Here is an 18,230-nt window from a genome sequence, read left to right on the forward strand (position 1 = left end):
ACTCACCAGAAGGAATGAGAGTCATGAGGTTGCGTGCACGAGGGGATGGGACTTAGGGCAGGTTCCAGAAGAATCAGTCTCAGACAGAGAGGGGACATTTTCGATGGCACAGGAACGAAAGCTGAGACTTCATTCATGTCTGTAGGTTTGGTGGCAGGAAGTCATACCAAGACCTTTCAGGAATCTTGGTAACATTAAGTCGCAAATCTGGGTTCCCCAAAAGCTCAGCATATATGGTAGACATCATTCCATTCACTTTCACCACTCATGTAAAAAGGAAGCAGGCATTTTCTTCATCATTGACTGTACTGACGCACTGCAGAGCAAAATAGCAAGTTTCCAAAGCAACTCAGTAACAGAGCTGAGACCAGCGATCTCAGTGTTCTCTTTATTGCACATGCTTCCTCCCCAAATTGGGAAACAGTGTGGTAAAAATGACAAAACAGTAAAATAATAGCTGGCAGTGGTTGAGTGCTTACTATGCACGGGGCACTGTTCTAGTACTTCATCTGCAATAACTCATTTGATCCTCACATTATATTTTAAGATAGGAAGCTGAATTCCCAGGAGGTTAAGTAGTTTGCCCAAGGTAGAGGTGGCCAAAGTAGATTTTAAACCCAGAAGTCTGACTCCAAAACTGATGCTTTTAAAAAACATATATATATATTATTGATGTATAGTTGATTTTCAATGTTGTGTTATGTTCTGCTGTACAGGAAAGTGATTCAGTTATAAATATATATTCTTTCTCATTTTCCTTTCCATTACAGTTTATTACAGGATATTAAATATAGTTCTCTGTGTTATACAGTAGGACCTTGTTGTTTATCCATTCTACATATAATATTTTGTATCTGTTAATCCCAAACTTAAAAAAAAAGTCTTTATTGAACTTGTTACAGCACTGCTTCTGTTTCATGTTTTGGTTTGATTTTTTGGCCCAAGCCTGTGAGATCTTAGCTGCCCGACCAGGGATCAAACCTGTACCCTCTGGATTGGAAAGTGAAATCTTAACCACTGGACCACCAAGGAAGTCCCCTCAAACTGATGCTTTTAAACCACTCTTCTATACTCCTGCTATAGCAGAGGGGAAAGAACATACACAGAATCAGAAGACTTGATGTCTCTATCATGAACTGACTCTATGTGCTTGGCATTCGCTTAGGTGTCTAAACATCAATTTGCTCATCAATAAAATGAGAATGAGAATGTTTACTTATGAGGCTTTTAAAAGAATGATGAAATGTTGAAAAGGGGAAATCACTATATGTATGCGTGCTAAGTCACTTCACTCATCTCTGACTCTCTGTGACTGTATGGTCTATAACCCTCCAGGCTTCTCTGTCCATGGGATTCTCCAAGCAAGAATACTGGAGTGGGTTACCATTTCCTTCTCCAGGAGATCTTCCCAACCCAGGGATCAAGCCTGCATCTCATTCTGTCACCTACATTAGCAGGCAAGTTCTTTACCACTAGCACTACCTGGGAAACCCAAATCACTATATACAAGATATTATTGTCTTGCTTATTGGTTCAATTCCTGGGTGGGGGAGATCCGCTGGAGAAGGGATAGGCTACCCACTCCATTATTCTTGGGCTTCCCCTTATGGCTCAGCTGGTAAAGAATCCACCTGCAATGAGGGAGACCTGGGTTCAATCCCTGGGTTGAGAAGATCCCCTGGAGAAGGGAAAGGCTACCCACTCCAGTCTTCTGGCCTGGAGAATGCCGTGGACTGTACAGTCCGTGGGGTCACAAAGAGTTGAACACAACTTAGCCACAGCTAAGACCTACACAATCAAATTAAAAAAAAAAAAAAGCCTGAAATTATAGCTAATGGTGAAGTATACCCCAGAAGGCCAAGTTACAGTTTGGTGGTAGAATAATGATTCCAGTTTACTGATGGAATCTATCAAAGCTGGGAGACAACTTCAAGGTCTTCTTTTAGTGCAACTTACACACCAAGCCCTCTCCCAACCCATTTGATAGACTAGGAAGACAGGCCAAGTAGGTGAGATGACACAACCAGTTTGGACTAGTAGGAGGGCTTTTTTTTTTTTAAAACCTTGAAATTGTTTTCAAGTCGGTTTAACACAAACGATTTCACTTTACCAAAATCTTATCTAGAAAATACTTCAATTACTTACACATTTGTTTCATTATGTATACCTTTACCTAAAGGAGCAAAATCCTAAAATGCCATTACCCATAAATAAACAAAGCCTTAACCCAATAATTCACACAAAGCCCATTCTTCACATTGCCCTTATTTGGCCATTTCAGGCATATCCCAGGTAGAGACAGGCCCACATGTTCAGGGGCAATAAAATTGAATGGTTACATCCAGACTGCTTCATGCAAAGTTCAACTGACTGTTACTAGTTTACCTCTGAGCTTAGATTTCAAGTCAGAAAGAACTGTACCTACCTCTTAGAGCTGGGGAGGGGGTGGCGGTTGGGGAGGAAATCACCCGAGAAAATGCCACTTTTAGCACCTACCTGGCACTCTTTAACTTTACTATTTGGGTGTAATTCTTTTCTCTCTTAAGGAGATAGCAGTTCACCTTGGTTAATGACCTCAGACCGTTAGACCACTCCGATGCTACTAAACCAAGGAGAAACCCAGCTGTGCCAGGCCTAGAAATGTCCGTCCCCACCCCCATTCCCTTTTAAGACAGTGAGTAGGCCGGAATTCTGGTTGATAAATGAGAGGAGCTGAGAAGGAGCTGAGAGGAGCTGCAGTGATGACTGTTCTGAGAATCTGATCTGCGAGGAGACGAATCTCCACCACATGGTACCATGGAGATGCTTTGGGAAAGAAAGCCGGCCTCCCTGACCAAAGGAGGACCAGAGAGAGAAGGGATGGATGAAAGAAATGCTTAAAGGGAGATGGACTGACCGGAGGTGCCCAAAGAGGAAAAAACGGGACGGAAAAGAGGCTGAATACTGGGAAACCTTCTGGGCGGTGAGTGTCATTAAAGGAAAGATCGCATGTTCCGGGGTTGTAGATTTTGTGCGAAAAACGGAGCAGGGACAAAGGTGGGGTACTCAAACTGCGGAGACAGCCCCGCAAGCGGTGGGGGGTACCCAGACGGCCCGAGGGTGACCAGGGCCGGCGAGGAACGGAAGGCGGGGCTCTGGGGGCACTCACGGGGTAGGCGGTGGGGGGTCGGGAGCCGGCAGAGGAGCCGACGCCGCGTTCGCCCCGGGGAAGGTCAGCGACCCCGAGCCGGGGAGCAGAGCAGAGACCAGAGAGGGGCCATGGTTGCCATGGCGCCGGGTGGGGAGGGGGTGACTCGGGCCCCGCCCCGAGCCCCGCGGGGCCGCGGGCTCCAGATGGTCCCCGGCCTCCCGCGGGAGCCGGCGGCCTGCGGCAGGGGGAGGCTATTGTCCTCCTTCCGCGGCGCCGCAGTCCCGCCGCTCGCGCCCGCGCACCTCCACGCGCCCCGCCACCGCCGGCCCCGCGCGCCCCCCGCGCGGCTCGCGCCCCGTGACAGCGCCCGCCCGCCGCCTGCCGTGCGCCTGGCCGCCGCCCGCAACCGCCCCACGCGGCCGGGCTGCGGGCGCGGCGACTCCGGGTGCGCCCCCGCCCGCCGCGCTCCCGCCTGTCCGGCCACCGCTCCGCACCGAGGTAGGTGCCGGCGCCCGGGCGCGCTTTGTCCGGACCGGCTGGGCGGTGCGCTTTGTGCAGCCGCGCGCGGGCGGCGGGGTCAGGGTCGGGGTCGGGACGGGTCGGAGGAGCAGGGGTGGGAGGATGCGGCTCCGGGTGCTCGCTGCCTCTGGGTCCCGGGGACAGGATGGAGAGTCAAGCGCCAGCCACCAGGTACCCGTGTGCGGCCGGTGGGGATCGAGGCGTACGGGACGCGGGCCTTCCCGAAGCCCAGAGAAGAGTCTGGAAGAGTTGGGGCTGACAAACGCTTTAGGGGAGCGGGTCGCCGGGCTCTGCGCGTGTGTGACAGCGCCAGCTGTTCGCGTCGCGGAGGCGGGCCGGCCGGCGCCGGTCCAGGCGCTGCGGGAGCGCTCGGCGGTCCCTGCCCCGAGGCTGCGAGCGCCCGACTCCCTCTCGCGAGCCGGCCGGGGGCTCCCTCTGGAGCCGGGTGGGCTTCTCCTCGCTTCTTTGGTAGCTAGCTCCACGCTCTCCTTTATGCTCCCCCACAGTGTGTGACAGAAGGGGACACGGTTGGCCGTGGTGAGCGGAACGCTGGCAGAGGAAGACGGGAGAATGAAACCCCTGCGGGTGGCGGGGAAGAGGCAGCGAAAGGTGTCCCTGTGGCCGAGATGTGTGCGGCCGGCTTGGAGTCCGCGGGCGCAGAGCTAGCGGGCAAGGCCTCCTTCTGGGGTGTTCCAACGCCATTGCCACGATCGGGCCTTTGCCATCCCCTCTGGCTTGGAACGACTTCAGCCCATTAACCCCGTGGCATTGCATGCTTGTCTGAGCTGCAGGCTTGCCCCGGTCCTAACCTGCTACATGCTGTCTCCGTGGGTTGTTTCTCAGCGGCCCTCCTCCCCTCCGAAGGCAGCTACAATTCCAGCGCTGGTCGGTTCAAGCACGGGCAGGGTATCTACAAACCAGTTTTCCTTGAGGGTGAAGGGGGCAGAGTGAGTCCCAAATCTGTGTCTCAGCTTGAGGTGCGGGGCAACCTCTTAGCATATTCAGAAGAGCAAAGGAGTAAGGAGGAAAAAGCTAATAGGGATCTTAGATTTGTTCCTTAGAAAAACTGATGTAACCCATGGGTTACAGGCTTGGGGGAGGGGCGTAGCAAGGGAGTAAAAAGTAGTCTGAATAATTCTGCCCTGAGTGGAGGATTCTAAAGGACAAGATGAAGCGAAAATCCAGTCCCCCTCCAGCGGAGTTCCTAAGTTCCTTGGAGGAGAGTTCCCGGTGCTTTATCAAGAACACAGCCTTGAGGAAATAGGCTGGGGTTTTGTCTCTTGTTTCTCTCGTCTCCCTGCGTGCATCTTCCTTTTGCTATCCTAGCAGCCCTGAGTTTGTGATTTCTTTCTCCTATTATCTCTTTGCTCGCCCATTCATGCTTTGAGTCCAAAAAGATTTTTACTTTGCCAAAGTCCCCACTCCTTCTCATCTGTTATCCTTCCTGCTGTTATTGGTTCAACTCCGCCTCCCAGCCACGTCTCCAGCCATTTCGCCCTCCTTCCGGACGTCTGATTCGCCTGTGTCCAGCCATCAGCTCTATTTGTCTCATTAGATCTCGAACCCACTCCATCTTCATTTTCCTCTCCCTTGCCTGAGGCTTCCGGCTCTTTGTGGGTCTGGGGTTTCTTGGGGGAAATTGTATTTGAGTTTAGCATGGGATAGAGCCTAAACAGACCCAGAAGCTAACCTCAGGTCACAATCACCCCTGAAACTTTGTGTCTTCTCTGCTCTCGTAGCTTTTCTAGTTCTAACTGCTCCTCATCTTTGGACAGCAGTGGCCCTCAAAATGTGGTCTCCAGACCAGTAATTTAGTGTCACCTGGGAACAGTTTAGAAATGCAAATTCCCAGGCCCCACCCCCGGATCTCTTGAATTGGAAGCTCTGGGGAACAGGGCCCACTGGTCTGGGTTTTAACAGCCCTCCAAGTAATTGTTATTCATGCAAGTTTGAGAATAATCCTGAACTTTAGAGATGAGGAGCAGAGGATCTTCTCAGATGCCATTTCCATTCTTTCCTTGTGTTTTTTCTCTAGACCTAAAAAAAAAGATATGCATTTGATGAGAGTGAGGAGGAATGCTAGCCCATTCATTCAATATCTCTTTATTGAATAGCTATTGTACTAGCAAAATACATACATGAGTAAGACCCAACCCTTGTCTTCAATGGGTTAAAAGGGGAGCAGGCAGAGAGACACATAAACAACTAACTGTAATACAATGTGATGAGCGTAATAATAGCAGCATCCTGAAGTGCTGTGGAAGCACAGAGGAGGGAATGATCAACTGTCTCTGAGGGAGGTAGAGAATTAATCAGGAGGAGGATGTGGTGAGAGAAGGAATTAGGGTACAAGACAGACTCTAGCCAGAGGGATTGGATTTCTAGCTTTACATGCCAGCAAAACGGAGGAAAGGGAAAGGGGGGCAGCTGCCCTGGAGGATCGGCACCAGGCTGAGCAGAGTCCACATCCAGCAGGTCTTGGGCGTAGAACCTAGCATGACGCCAAGCTTGCAGCTGGCGGGAGTTGGCTTTCTCGTAGCACGAACAATGTAAGCTACTCAGGTCTGGCCTCCGGGTCAGCGGCTAAGAATAAGGCATTGGTGAAACTGTAATCTGGATTAGCTGCTGTACTGTCCTCTTGCCAGAGTCCAGGAATCCATGGAGAACAATCAGGTAGATGATTCTCCAGCAAAGAGAGAGACGTAGGTGAGCATGAGGCTAGGGGTACAGGCTGACTAAGGAAATAAGTATGGAGACCCAGATCACAAGCAAGGAATGATAATTCAGAGAAAAGGAACCAGGGTGGAATCTATCTAAAGAAACTCAAACGGAAAACTATAGGACTCCGAAGATGGTAGCAGGGAACACAGCATATTATCCAAAAGGCCAGGGGGCTCCAGAGCCCCAGTGCTTGGAAACCAAAACTCAGAGGCCCTCAGAACCGCTGTGCTTAAAGACACCAGAAAGCATGACTCACTATGGGAATAAACTCCTTGGAGTCCCAAGATGGTGGCCCTATGGGGACCTGTGATCTAAGGACACCAGTGCCATCTTGGTTCCTTATCTATACAACGGCAGGCATCCCTGGAAACTCAGGATGAAAAGCATGTATGTCTCGAATTGGATTTGGCCAGAGGGCCATTTTATCTGGGAGAAGGGGAGGCTCCAGCTTCATATTTTCTCCTCCAAGTTATAGGAGCGGCTCTAACAACCCAACCTCACTGAGAGGTCTGGATCCCATGCCTCAGTCCCGTCAGGGGGACCAAGTTGGATTACCAAAAAGAAGCCAAAACAATACATGTTTAGGTTTTGTGCAGCTTCCAGGGGTCCTGGGGACACACAGTTTGGAAACGGGGTCAGTCTGCTTCTTTAAGTTTCTACACTCTGGAGTACAAAGGCATAAAGCATGGTTTGAAAATCTCAGATGACTTCAGGGACCAAGTAGGTAATAAAAATGTGTGACAAGGCTGGGAAAGAGCCAACAGGGAGTGGTGGGGTCTGAAGAGAAATGGCAAGCATAGGCCCACCTGAAGAATCCCAAATTAGTGGGGTTTTTTTTTTTTTTGGTCGCACCACACGGCTTGCATGAACTTACCCCCACCAGGGATTGAACCTGGGTCATGGCAGCGAAAGCCCAGAATCCTAACCACTAGGCCACCAGGGAGCTCCCCAAAATTAGTTTTTACAACAGCTCATTGGCCATACCCTTGGAGACTGGTTTTAGGAAGTTTGTGATTTCTGAAAAGAAAAAGGGGTCACAGAATAGAAGGGGGGAGCATTATATATGGCAGGGGTCCCCAACTTTCAGGATCTAATGCCTGATGATCTGAGGTGGAACTGATGTAATAATAATATAAATAAAGTGTATAATAAATGCTTGAATCATCCCCAAACCATCCCCTCCACCCCCAGTCCATGGAACAATTGTCTTCCATGAAACTGGTCCCTGGTGCCCAAAAGGTTGGGGACTTCTGGTATATAGGGATTTTTGCGGGCAGGTCTATGCAGGGAGGGGCTTCCCAGGAGGCGCTGGTGGTAAAGAACCCGCCTGCCAATGCAGGAGCAGAGACTCTGGTTCGATCCCTGGGCCGGGAAGATCCCCTAGAGGAGGGCATGACAACCCACTCCAGTATTCTAGCCTAGAGAATCCCATGGACAGAGGAGCCTGGTGGGCTGCAGTCCAGTGGGTCGCAAAGAGTTGGACACGACTGAAGCGACTTAGCATGGCCACACGTACTATGCAGAGAGAGCGGGAGTGCTGGGAATGTCCATCCCAGAGCTAAGAGTGTGCTTGACTGCTGGGGGGGAAGCCCTAATCTGAGGGTCCCAGAGAAATGGAATTCGAACTGGTCCCAGGGCTTGGACTGCTTCCCTGCCCAGTGGTTGAGAGCGTTAGGGGACTCCAGCTCAGGTCGCACCTTGCCTACAGCATTCTCTGCTCAGGATGCCCTGACTCTGCCCTAGAATTTATTTCTATATAAATATTTACAGAGCAAATTGAAAGACTCTGCTGGGGATTAGGGGAAACGATGGATTTTAAATGAGAAATGAGTCCTAAGCCTGGTGGAAATGAAGCTCTCTTTCCTATTGGTGGTGGTTTAGTCGCTAAGTTGTGTCCCACTCTTGTGACCCCATGGACTGTAGCCCGCCAGGCTCCTCTGTCCATGGGATTCTCCAGGCAAGAAGACTGGAGTGGATTGCTAGTTCCTTCTCCAGGGGAGCTTCCCAACACAGGAATCGAATCGGGGTCTCCTGCATTGCAGGTGGATTCTTTACCGACTGAGCTGTGAGGGAAGCCCCTCTTTCCTATTACAAGGACTGGAAAGCCCAAACCTAGGAACATGAGACCTGAGCTCCCAGGGAAATCCTTGCATGTTCTCTCTTTGGGAGGAAGCAGGCGGCGGGTTGGCAGTACGGGCCTTCACGGCCTCAGGTTCCGCTTCGTGGGAGCACTTAATGACAGAAGCCAAGTTCTGCCCTGTGCACCCCTGGGAACACATCTCACTCACCACCCACATCTCACCACCCATTCTTTCTTTCGTCCCCCCAAACCACACAAGCAGTACGATACTTCCTTTTCAGAACCAGAGGCTCCCAAGGTCATAGCCTCAACCCTAGGAAGTGGCGCTAAGGATTAAAATATCTTTGTATTTGAGAGGCACTAGGAAAGTGAGAAATGCAGAATTTGGGGTTCAGTTACAGAGCCAGCCCCCTCCATGCTCTTGAATGAGTGCCGAATTACTCGAGAACTTTGAATAGTAGAGTTCTGTTTTTTAAAAAAAACCCTAGAAACTAATCTGAAGCTCATTTGTTAGTTTTGAGAAGGACAGGGTTGTTTTTGTAACACAGAGCCGTGAGTTGTGCTGGCGAGCATCCATGGCCCCAGTTTCCCCAGCCTGAGCCCTGGAAGGGACCAATGGCTGTTGATCTCTCTCAGGGGCTCCAGGAAGTTCGAGGAACATGTAAATATTGTGTTTAACAGCTTGTCCTCCAGGGACTTCCTTGGTGGTCCAGCGGTTAAGACTCCACACTTCCGATGCAGGGGTGCACAGGTTCGATCCCTGGTTGGGGAACTAGGATCCCACGTGCTGCCCAGGGAGGCAAAAAAAAAAAAAAAGCTTGTCCTCCAGAGTCAGAAAGAATCTTGCTTCAAAACCTAGCTCTACTCCTTCCTGTGATCTTGAACCCTGGTTTAACTTTTACGGAGCAACCTCCTCATCTATGAAATAGGGATGATAGTGGTCCCTCACCCCACAGAGGGTTGCAGTGAGGTGATGCATGTAAGTGGCGAGGACACATATCACAACTGATACTCATCGAGCACCTATTAAGTATTCTCTGCCCCAAACAAAAGAAGGAAACGGGGCGGGGGAGAGAACCATACAGTGTCCTCCGTCAAACTCCTGGGCTCTGTATCCATACTTGCTAGCAGTGCATCAGGCTTCCTGGTGTGTCATAGACGCATCTTGGCCTGAGAGCAGGATCTGGGTCTTTCCATCTTAAATCCATTCCAGGGTACAGGAAGCCACCTTATGGGAGGCAGTAGGGGAGGTGTGGGGCTCTGAACAGTTTGTGGAACCAGGAATGAAAGAACTCTGGTTTGTACTCACTAGTGCCCATGGGGTCCCAGGCCTGCTTCTTGTATTGCCCTGGCGTTTACACGCTGCTGTCCAGAGCCACCCCAATGGCCATTGCCACCTTCAGCTCCCTGCCTCCCACCCCTCTCTGGCCTGAGGCTCTGGAGCCCTTTGTCTCCACTGTCGCTCTGAGACACTGCCGGCCGCCTTCCGACCTCACTCCACGTGTGTTATGTTCCTGTCTCTCAGCTTCTCCACCACGGCTTCTCCTCTCCCACCGGGGGATGATGTCCACTGGCAAAGAAAGCAAGCACAGTCTTTGGTCATCAGTAGAGCAGAGCAGATCTAGGGCAGGAGGAGAGGAGGACATGGTGAGTGGTGGGCTCAGTGGCTTCGAGATGCCCCTCACCAGCCCCATTTCCCCTTGCAGGAGCAGGAGGCCACCCACCACCATGAGCAGCACCCTGTCGCCCACAGACTTTGACAGCTTGGAGATCCAGGGCCAGTACAGTGACATCAACAACCGCTGGGACCTGCCCGACTCGGACTGGGACAATGACAGCAGCTCGGCCCGCCTCTTTGAGAGGTCCCGAATTAAGGCCCTGGCAGGTGAGGTCAGGGGAGGGCCGGGGAAGATGTTGAGGATGCTGGGGAGGGAAGCTTGTCTTGAAGAGTCCTTCAACTTCATGGGAAGACCGACGCTCTTTCTAAGCTGCCGCACTAGAGCGGGAAATCCAGATCACCCTACCAAGTCCTAGTCCGCAATGCCAGCCTCAAGAACAAACCACGTGCAATCCACAAAGTGTCCCAGCTTCCTTCCCCCCAAGCAGGGAGAAGCCATGCTGACGCTGAGACTCAGCCATGCTCCGCTCTGCGCTCAGCTGGCTGCCTGGCCTCTGTCCCTGAGTCATGTTCCTTGATTCTTTTCCGCTCTTAGTCTTGCTCTTCTATTTCCACCCACCTCTCCCTTCCTTTCATCTTCTCCTGTCTTCCTTGATTCTCACTGTCATCTCTCACACCTGTTCTCCCTCCCAGTTCAGGAGCCGCTCCTCTCCCTCCCCACCTGTTCCTTCTACCTGCCTGCCGCCTGTTCCTCCCATTAGTTCATCTACCTGTTCCCTGAAGCAGGTTCCCTCCACCCACCACTGGTTTCCACCGCCCATCCTCCCAGGTTGCTCTCCTCCCGCATCAGCCCCTGCCTTCCCCTATGGCCTGGGTTCTCCCCTTCAAGCTCCTCTGAGCACCAGCAAACCCGTTCGACGGGCCTCCCTGCGTTCTGGGGAGGAGTTGCCATGGCAACAAGAGTGCAGCTGCCACCTGACACCACGGTGGCTGGCGTGGGGCTGAGTCACCCACACACCCCAAGGCCACCCACCCTGGTTGGTTTCTCTCCTCCACGCCACCCTCATCTTTTCCACTAACGTGCTGGCCTCCCAGCCCAGTGCAGTGGAAGAGGTCATAGCTACTCCTCCCTGAGAGGCAGTGCTCCCAGCGTGGGTGGGGTGGCCTCCTGGATGAAGGGAGACACTGAGGGGGGTGGTTCCCAAGCGCGGCTGCACTTTTGACAGAATCACTCAGGGATATTTTCACAAATACAGGTTCTCAAACCCCTTTCTGGACACAGTGAATTAGTCTTTGGACCTATGGTCCAGAAATTGGGGTGTTAAGCTCTTTGGGTAATTCTTTTCAGCCAGCCCAACATCAGTCTGAGGACCCCCCCGCGTGGTGGCCATTACTTCTGGGAATCCCTCATCATTTTCTCCTGTGCTCCCCTGTCCTTCTGGTTAGGTCTACACGCAGGCTTGTGAAACACTCATATCACTGTTTCTATCGCTGAGTGAAGGCAGATGTGGGTTATAGAGAATGCTATGTCTTTGGGGAAAAGTTTCTCTGGTACCCTGATTTGGGGTAAGAGTAGCCTCTACAATGTCATGACAGCTGTGTGCACATGACATGTGATACCCAGGACTATTTCGATGTGTGCTCAACACGTGCCAACCCAGGCTGTCAGTAGGTGTTTATCTGCACCACTGAACTGGCCTCTTCTGAGGAGGCCTCGCTGTATGGGCTTTACCCAGCCCTGCGCCTTGCACCAGCAGGTGCCAGAAAATGCTGAATGAAGGGGGATGGGAGGGGACAGGAGTGGGCTGTAAGTGACAAGGGCTGAAGCCCATAGAAAGGTGGGACAGGAAGGCTTCCCTGGTGGTCCAGTGGCTAAGACTCTGCCCTCCCAAGGGGGAGAACCTGGCTCTCCCAAGGGAGAGTCAGAGGGCCTGGGTTTGATTCCTCATCAGGGCACAAGATCCCCATGCCGCAACTCAAGATCCCACTGCAGTAACTAGGACCCGGCGCAGCCAAATATATATATACATGTAAGTGGGAAGGTAGTCAGGTAGACGTGCCCGGCTGTGGGTGTACTAGGGAACTGGATGGCCTGGCCTGGGATGGCCTGGTGGGCCCCAGGGCAGGGAAGAATCTGGAACTGGAGGTGAGAATGACAAACCAGGGAGGAAGATAACACCATCTGTTTCACAAATGAGGAATGTAAGCAAACAGTAATAGCCCCGTGCCTGGCTAGGACTGAGCTGCTTGGCCCCTTCCAGGATTTCTGTTTCTCGGGGCTCTCCTGAGCTGGGGATCAACGCCCATGTCTTGACCGGGACCTCCCAGAGTCACAGACAGGGGGCATCCTCAACACACCTGCAAACCTTCGGAAGCAGGACTTGATCTGGGGCGGGGGGAAGGCGAGGGATGCGGGGCGGGGGGCGGGGGGGACCGGCCCTCTCGGGTCTGTTGTACTCCGAGGCAACTCCGGGCCAGAGCGGCAGGTCTCGAGGGCGCTGGCGGTTCCCTCCTCCGGCCCGGGGGCCCGGCCCTGCCCCAGCCGGCCGGCTCCGCCCCGCCCCTCCCCCGTCACTGTCCGACCTGTTTGTCTGGAGCTGCCTCCGTCTCCTCTCACCACACCAGGTGTGCCCTGCCGACGGGTGCCGGAGCGCTCGGGGCTCAGACCTCCCGCCGCTCCTTTTCCCCCCCAACTCCTCGAAACTTCCACCGCCCTCGGGCCACACCGCCTGCCAACCCGGACCCCCGGCTCACGAGGGGAGCGGACCCTCGGCGCCCCGCCCCGGCGCGGGCAGAGCATGGACTCTGGGCCGCGGACGATCGAGAGGCAGCGGCACCATGAATGGGCACGGGGTGGGCAGGGCGCCCGGGTACGGCCTGAACGGGGCCGGCGAGTTTTACTGTGAGGCGGTGGAGGGGGCTCAGAACCCCGGGGGGCTCCTGCTCTCCCCCGCTGCCTTCATCAACCCGGCTCAGTACGCCAGCGTGCTGGAGGGACGCTTCAAGCAGCTTCAAGGTGGGCTCCGAGGGTGGTGGTGGTGGTGGTGGGCTCCGAGGGGAGGGCTGGGGCGGGAGTGGGGGGCTGGAGCCGCGCGGAGAGGGGGCCCCGGCAGAGAGAGCGGCTGGGGGCGTGGGAGAGGAGCCGGAGCCAGGCCCCCGCGGTGGGGGAAGCATCCTCTGTGACTCAGACGGTTTGTGTTGGGAGACAAAGTGCCGGGGGAATAATTACAAGTGGCCGGGAAATCCGCGGATGCTAACAGAGCCAGGAGAGGCTTGGACCCGCTGGAGGGGCGGCGGGGCCCCGCTGGGCGTGTGTCCCGGGGGGCGAGGAACCCGGAGAAGCGGCCCGGTCTCCCTGAGACTCTCGGGGGGTTGGGGAGGACGTGCCTGCTGGGGTGGTAGGGGAAGGAGGCAGGGGACTGAACCAGCGGACAAGGGTGTTTGTGCTGCCCTGGATTTCTGAATGGGTGTCTAAGTGTGTGGAAACCTGGGAGTGTGTCAAAGGGATCTGGTGCAGACGGGCTCAGGTATGGGTCTGAGGCGGCTGTGTTAACTCTGGCACACATAGGCCCAAGTGTTTCTTCTGGGGGACACAGTGTTCTGTGTACCTGTGGATGTTGTGGACACCTGGTAAAGTTAACACTCTGGTGGTCGGCTTGGCACGTGTTTTTTTTCCTAGCTGCCCCCTGTTTTCACATCTTCCCCCTTTTATGCTACCTATGAGCCAAAATGGCCTCACCCTCGTGTGTCTGGCATGAGGGCAGACTCCCTGGCTCCAGTCATGGCTGGTGATCCAGGCGGTCCCGGGCTCCCGCAGGGCCTGTGGATCCTGAGAGGAGGCCCACAGAGCGTCAGGCCATCTGAGCACTTGTTAGGACCCTGAGGTTGTCCCAGGTCCGGGGTCGGAGGTTAGAAAGACAGGAGCAGACATGGGTGTGTCGCTGTGTTTTATGGGTGAGGTGCATAGGAATGTGAGATTAAGGGGTGAGTCTTTTTGGTTTCTGAGATGCTGGTGCTAAGGAAAGACAAGTGACTCTTCAGCCCCGGCCACTTGGGTTGGGTCCTTGCACTGGGCTTCTCTGGGAGGAACACGAGGAAATCCCAGTGGCCAGAGCAACTTCCAATGGGCTGAGCCTCTTCCCTCACTTTGTCATTTGTATTTTTTTCTTTTTTTTTACTGGAAGAAATTAATTTGTAGATTAATTTATAGTCAATATTACCATAAATAATGAGGCAAGGCAAGAGTAGAATGTCCTCATATACTGAAACCCAGGCTATAAAAATGTCAGGCCCAAGGCTTAATGCTTTTGTCCAATTCAACATGCCTTTGTAAACGTCTCCAGTGTGTCAGGGTCAGTGGTTTTCTCTATGTCATTTATAATAATTTCAATTTTTATTTTTCTGGGAAATGTAACAGCATCCCGTCTCTCAGCAGCAGCTCCCCCTATGGACAGGCGGTGGGCATCTTGACACTTGTTGTGAGATTGGCACTGAACTCTGCCTGGCTTTCCTCTGCCCCACCCTGTGTTTCCCGGGTTCTCTTTTTACCTGTTTCCAACTTCCACGATGATATATTCCCTCTTGACTTTGGAATGTTGGTGTCCTGGGACACGATCCCCTTGCAATCAGTTGAATGAACCAGCCTGGAAATAGAGGAGCCTGTCTTTTCTTTAAATTATTCCAGGAGGGCAAGCTGACTCAGGAGGCCTGCAGGCTCTATAATGTCACATCCTTCTAATGACCACTTGGAAGAGCCGCTGCTGTAATTTAAGTCCATACCCTCTCCTTTGCCCACTACCAAACGGGAACAGCCATAGCTCCTGCTGGACTGACCTAAGAAACTCTTACTCTTTCCTTCGGGTTAGATCATGTCTGAATAACAGTAACTCATCCAGGAGCCATTTCGTGCGGCATCTTACACACGGTGTCTCAGTCAACACCATGACTTGTTGAAAGAGAAAGTAATGTGTCCATTTTACAGATGAGGAAAGTGAGGCCTTGATGGATGAAACAACAGCGTTTCGCCACTGTTACACAGCAGAGCGCTGATCCCAGGCCTTCCCTGCATGTCCCCTGCTGTAATTTCTTTCATCCTTCCTTCTCAAAGCCTGTTTTCTGTCTCTCTGTCTCTCATTTTTGTTCTTGACCCTGCTCATGAACTCATTCCAATTTATTTCCCGACTTTTCAAGTTATGGATTTTCCCCTCGGCCATCTTCCTTCCCTTCCTCCTCCCCAGACCTCACTTCCCCAACCCCACCAACTGGTGTTTAGAAGCAGGCGCCTGGTTCTTGAAGGGCAGAAATGACCCCATGTTGCCACCATAGATGAGCGAGAAGCTGTGCAGAAGAAAACCTTCACCAAGTGGGTCAACTCACACCTGGCCCGGGTGACGTGCCGGGTGGGAGACCTGTACAGCGACCTCCGGGATGGACGGAACCTCCTGAGGCTCCTCGAGGTGCTCTCAGGGGAGACACTGGTGAGCTGGGGTCACCAGGGAGGAGGCGGCCTGAGAGACAGTGGCCAGGGGGACAGGCCCTGGGGGTGGCCCTGAGCGGGAGGAGTGACAGCGCGGAGCAGAAAGCAGTGGCCGCCCTCTGCTCAGAGGATGGTTTCAGTTTGAGAGGCTTTGCTGCGTGGATTAAACCAGGAACATTGCTTCATGGAGACAGGAACAGTGGCCCCATTGAAAACATTTTTTTCCCCCACTCACTCTGGGTGCAATTAATTCCCTTGGGAATCTTAATCTGCCCCAAGCCTCATCTGCAACTCAGCTTTAGCTTCCCCCGGCGGTGCCTCTGTTCCTGAGGGAGGTCATGGGGAAGCCGTAGGAAGCAGGGCCCCGGGAAAGCTAGGAGGGAAGGAGGAGGAGGAGGAGGCCCACAGGCCCATGGCTTTGTTTTCCCTCCCTCCACAGCCAAAGCCCACGAAGGGCCGCATGCGGATCCATTGCCTAGAGAACGTGGACAAGGCGCTGCAGTTCCTGAAGGAGCAAAAAGTGCACTTGGAAAACATGGGCTCGCATGACATCGTGGACGGGAACCACCGCCTGACCCTCGGGCTGGTGTGGACCATCATCCTTCGATTCCAGGTACCTGCACGGTGTCACCTGGCGTGTGCCCTGCACACCGGTGCAGCAGTCCCCACAGTCACTGCACACACGGAGGGCCCAGAGCTTCACACACTGGGGCAGGGGACCCTCATCATTAAACAGGACAGAGGCCAGTGTGGGTGTTGTCAGACTGCTATGGCAAATTCCCTGTGGCTTGGTCTGCTAGAGGACCACACTTGGGGGCACATAGGACTGGAAATTTTACAGATAGATACTTCACCACAGAGGGTCTTAGAACTGCATCTGGGGTCTGGTCACCGGTCCACTCCTCTACCTCAAACTCTGCTCGCCTCCCTCAAAAGAACAGCCACCCTGCTCCTTCTTATCCAGTCCAGGGTCCAATGCCATCACAGCTCTCCTGATTGCCCTGCTTACACCCCGGGTGTAACTCCCCTGCTCCTTCCAGCCCTAAGCAGAGCTCCGTCAGCTTCACCTTTGAAGCCCAGCTCTCAGGAAATGTTCACTTCTCCACCGGCAATTTCCCTGGCAACAGGGACCAGCTTCCTTGCCTTCAAGGCACTTCCTCTTCTGAATTCCCACCCCTTTCTTCTGCCTCAAATCCTTTTAACCTGGAGTTCTGTGGTCATTAGTCCAAGAAGAAAGGCCCCAGGCTCTATCTCAAGGCCCCTAATTGAGGAGTGTAAGGAGCAGCTTAAGAGCATCTCTGATAACTCCAGGACATCTCTGATAATGCTGAGCATCTCTGATAACTCCAGGAGCCCCTGTTCAGGAAGTGAGGGCGTTCTTTCCTTCCTCCCCTCTTAGATCCAAGACATAAGTGTGGAGACAGAGGACAACAAGGAGAAGAAGTCAGCCAAGGATGCCTTGCTGCTCTGGTGCCAGATGAAGACCGCCGGGTGAGGCTGCCAGAGAGCATGGCCTTGGAGGGCTGGATGCACCAAGACTGTGCAGTAGGAAGGAAGGATGGGGGCCCAGGAACCATGAGCTGCGGATCCCTCCTTGAGACCTACTCACTGTCTATCCCGGCCTCTGTTTATAGGTACCCCAATGTCAACGTGCACAACTTCACCACCAGCTGGAGAGATGGGCTGGCTTTCAATGCCATCGTGCATAAACACCGGTGAGAAGACAGGGGTTGGCCAGCCTGTCCGAGCTGCTGGATGGGTTGATGACCCAGGGGCTCGCACACACACGTAGACAAAGCAGTGAGACAAGCTGAGCTCCATGGCAGTCAGGAGGCGTGAATGTTCAGAGAAGAGCCCAGAATGTGGGGGCGCTTCCTGCACAGAGGGCTTGCAATAGGAAGTCGAGGTGGGGAGGTGCAGTGGGGGTAGGGGGGCTTGGGAACTTAGGGATCAAGATGGGGTGGCTTTCCTTTTTCTCTTTAGGCTCTCACGTGCCCTTGATTCCTTCTCTATTTCCTCCCTACCCAGGCCAGACCTGCTGGATTTTGAGTCCCTGAAGAAGTGTAATGCACACTACAATCTGCAGAATGCCTTCAATCTGGCTGAGAAGGAGCTGGGACTTACAAAGCTGCTGGATCCTGAAGGTGGGGCAGAGCTATGTGAAAGAGCAGCTGTGGGCTAGAGACAGAAGGTGGATGACGGATGCCAGGAGCTGAGGGCGGGGAGAACGGAAGTCACTGGCAGTGGTTTACCTGGTTTCTTTGGGGGGTGATGGAAATGTTCTGGAATTAGATCACGGTGATGGTTGCACAACCCTGTGAATATACAAAAATCCACGGAACAGTATACTTTAAAAGGGTGAATTTTATGGCATGAAAATTCTATTTCAGTGTAGGAAGAAAGGCAGCCCCATGTGGGGTATGGTTCTATCCCAGCCCTCCACGAAGAAGCTCTGTGACACAGAGCTGGTCACTTGGCCTCTCTGTGGCTCAGTTTCCTCACCTCTAAAATGAGAAGATTTAAAAAAAAATAAAAGAAGGACTTCCCTGGCAGTCCAGCAGTTAAGACTCCATACTCCCGATGCAAGGGGCATGAAGAACTAAGATCCTGCAATGCAGCATGAGGTGGCCAAAACGTTAATCTTAGTCTACAAGGTCTCTAAGGGCCCCAAAATTCTAGGGTTCTA

General features: G+C 53.2%; 2 protein-coding genes across 11 annotated transcripts in view; one reads left to right on the plus strand and one right to left on the minus strand.

Annotated features, from left to right (window-relative positions):
• The window catches only part of TOP6BL (TOP6B like initiator of meiotic double strand breaks), a 104,123-nt gene extending 100,840 nt beyond the window's left edge, over positions 1 to 3,283 (minus strand). For all 7 annotated transcript variants that reach the window (XM_081532058.1, XM_081532038.1, XM_081532043.1 and 4 more), the window contains exon 1: positions 3,149 to 3,283. The gene's annotated coding sequence lies outside the window, so the exon portion shown is untranslated. The remainder of the gene's footprint in view (positions 1 to 3,148) is intronic.
• The window catches only part of SPTBN2 (spectrin beta, non-erythrocytic 2), a 58,135-nt gene that overhangs the window by 14,751 nt on the left and 25,154 nt on the right, over positions 1 to 18,230 (plus strand). Inside the window, exons 1-7 of one of the 4 annotated variants that reach the window (XM_081531993.1) lie at positions 3,308 to 3,628; positions 10,157 to 10,335; positions 15,394 to 15,545; positions 15,984 to 16,157; positions 16,944 to 17,035; positions 17,179 to 17,259; positions 17,573 to 17,688. In XM_081531993.1, the coding sequence (XP_081388119.1) occupies positions 10,179 to 10,335; positions 15,394 to 15,545; positions 15,984 to 16,157; positions 16,944 to 17,035; positions 17,179 to 17,259; positions 17,573 to 17,688 (772 nt within the window). In that variant the 5' untranslated portion in view covers positions 3,308 to 3,628; positions 10,157 to 10,178. Of the gene's footprint in view, positions 1 to 3,307; positions 3,629 to 10,156; positions 10,336 to 12,145; positions 12,271 to 12,527; positions 13,085 to 15,393; positions 15,546 to 15,983; positions 16,158 to 16,943; positions 17,036 to 17,178; positions 17,260 to 17,572; positions 17,689 to 18,230 lie in introns of those variants that run through there. The other 3 variants (XM_081531995.1, XM_081531994.1, XM_081531992.1) reach the window with 3 other exon arrangements.

The sequence above is a fragment of the Giraffa tippelskirchi genome, chromosome 10 (genome assembly GCF_054371585.1).
Source record: "Giraffa tippelskirchi isolate mGirTip1 chromosome 10, T2T-mGirTip1v1.2.pri, whole genome shotgun sequence".
Classification (NCBI taxonomy): domain Eukaryota; kingdom Metazoa; phylum Chordata; class Mammalia; order Artiodactyla; family Giraffidae; genus Giraffa; species Giraffa tippelskirchi.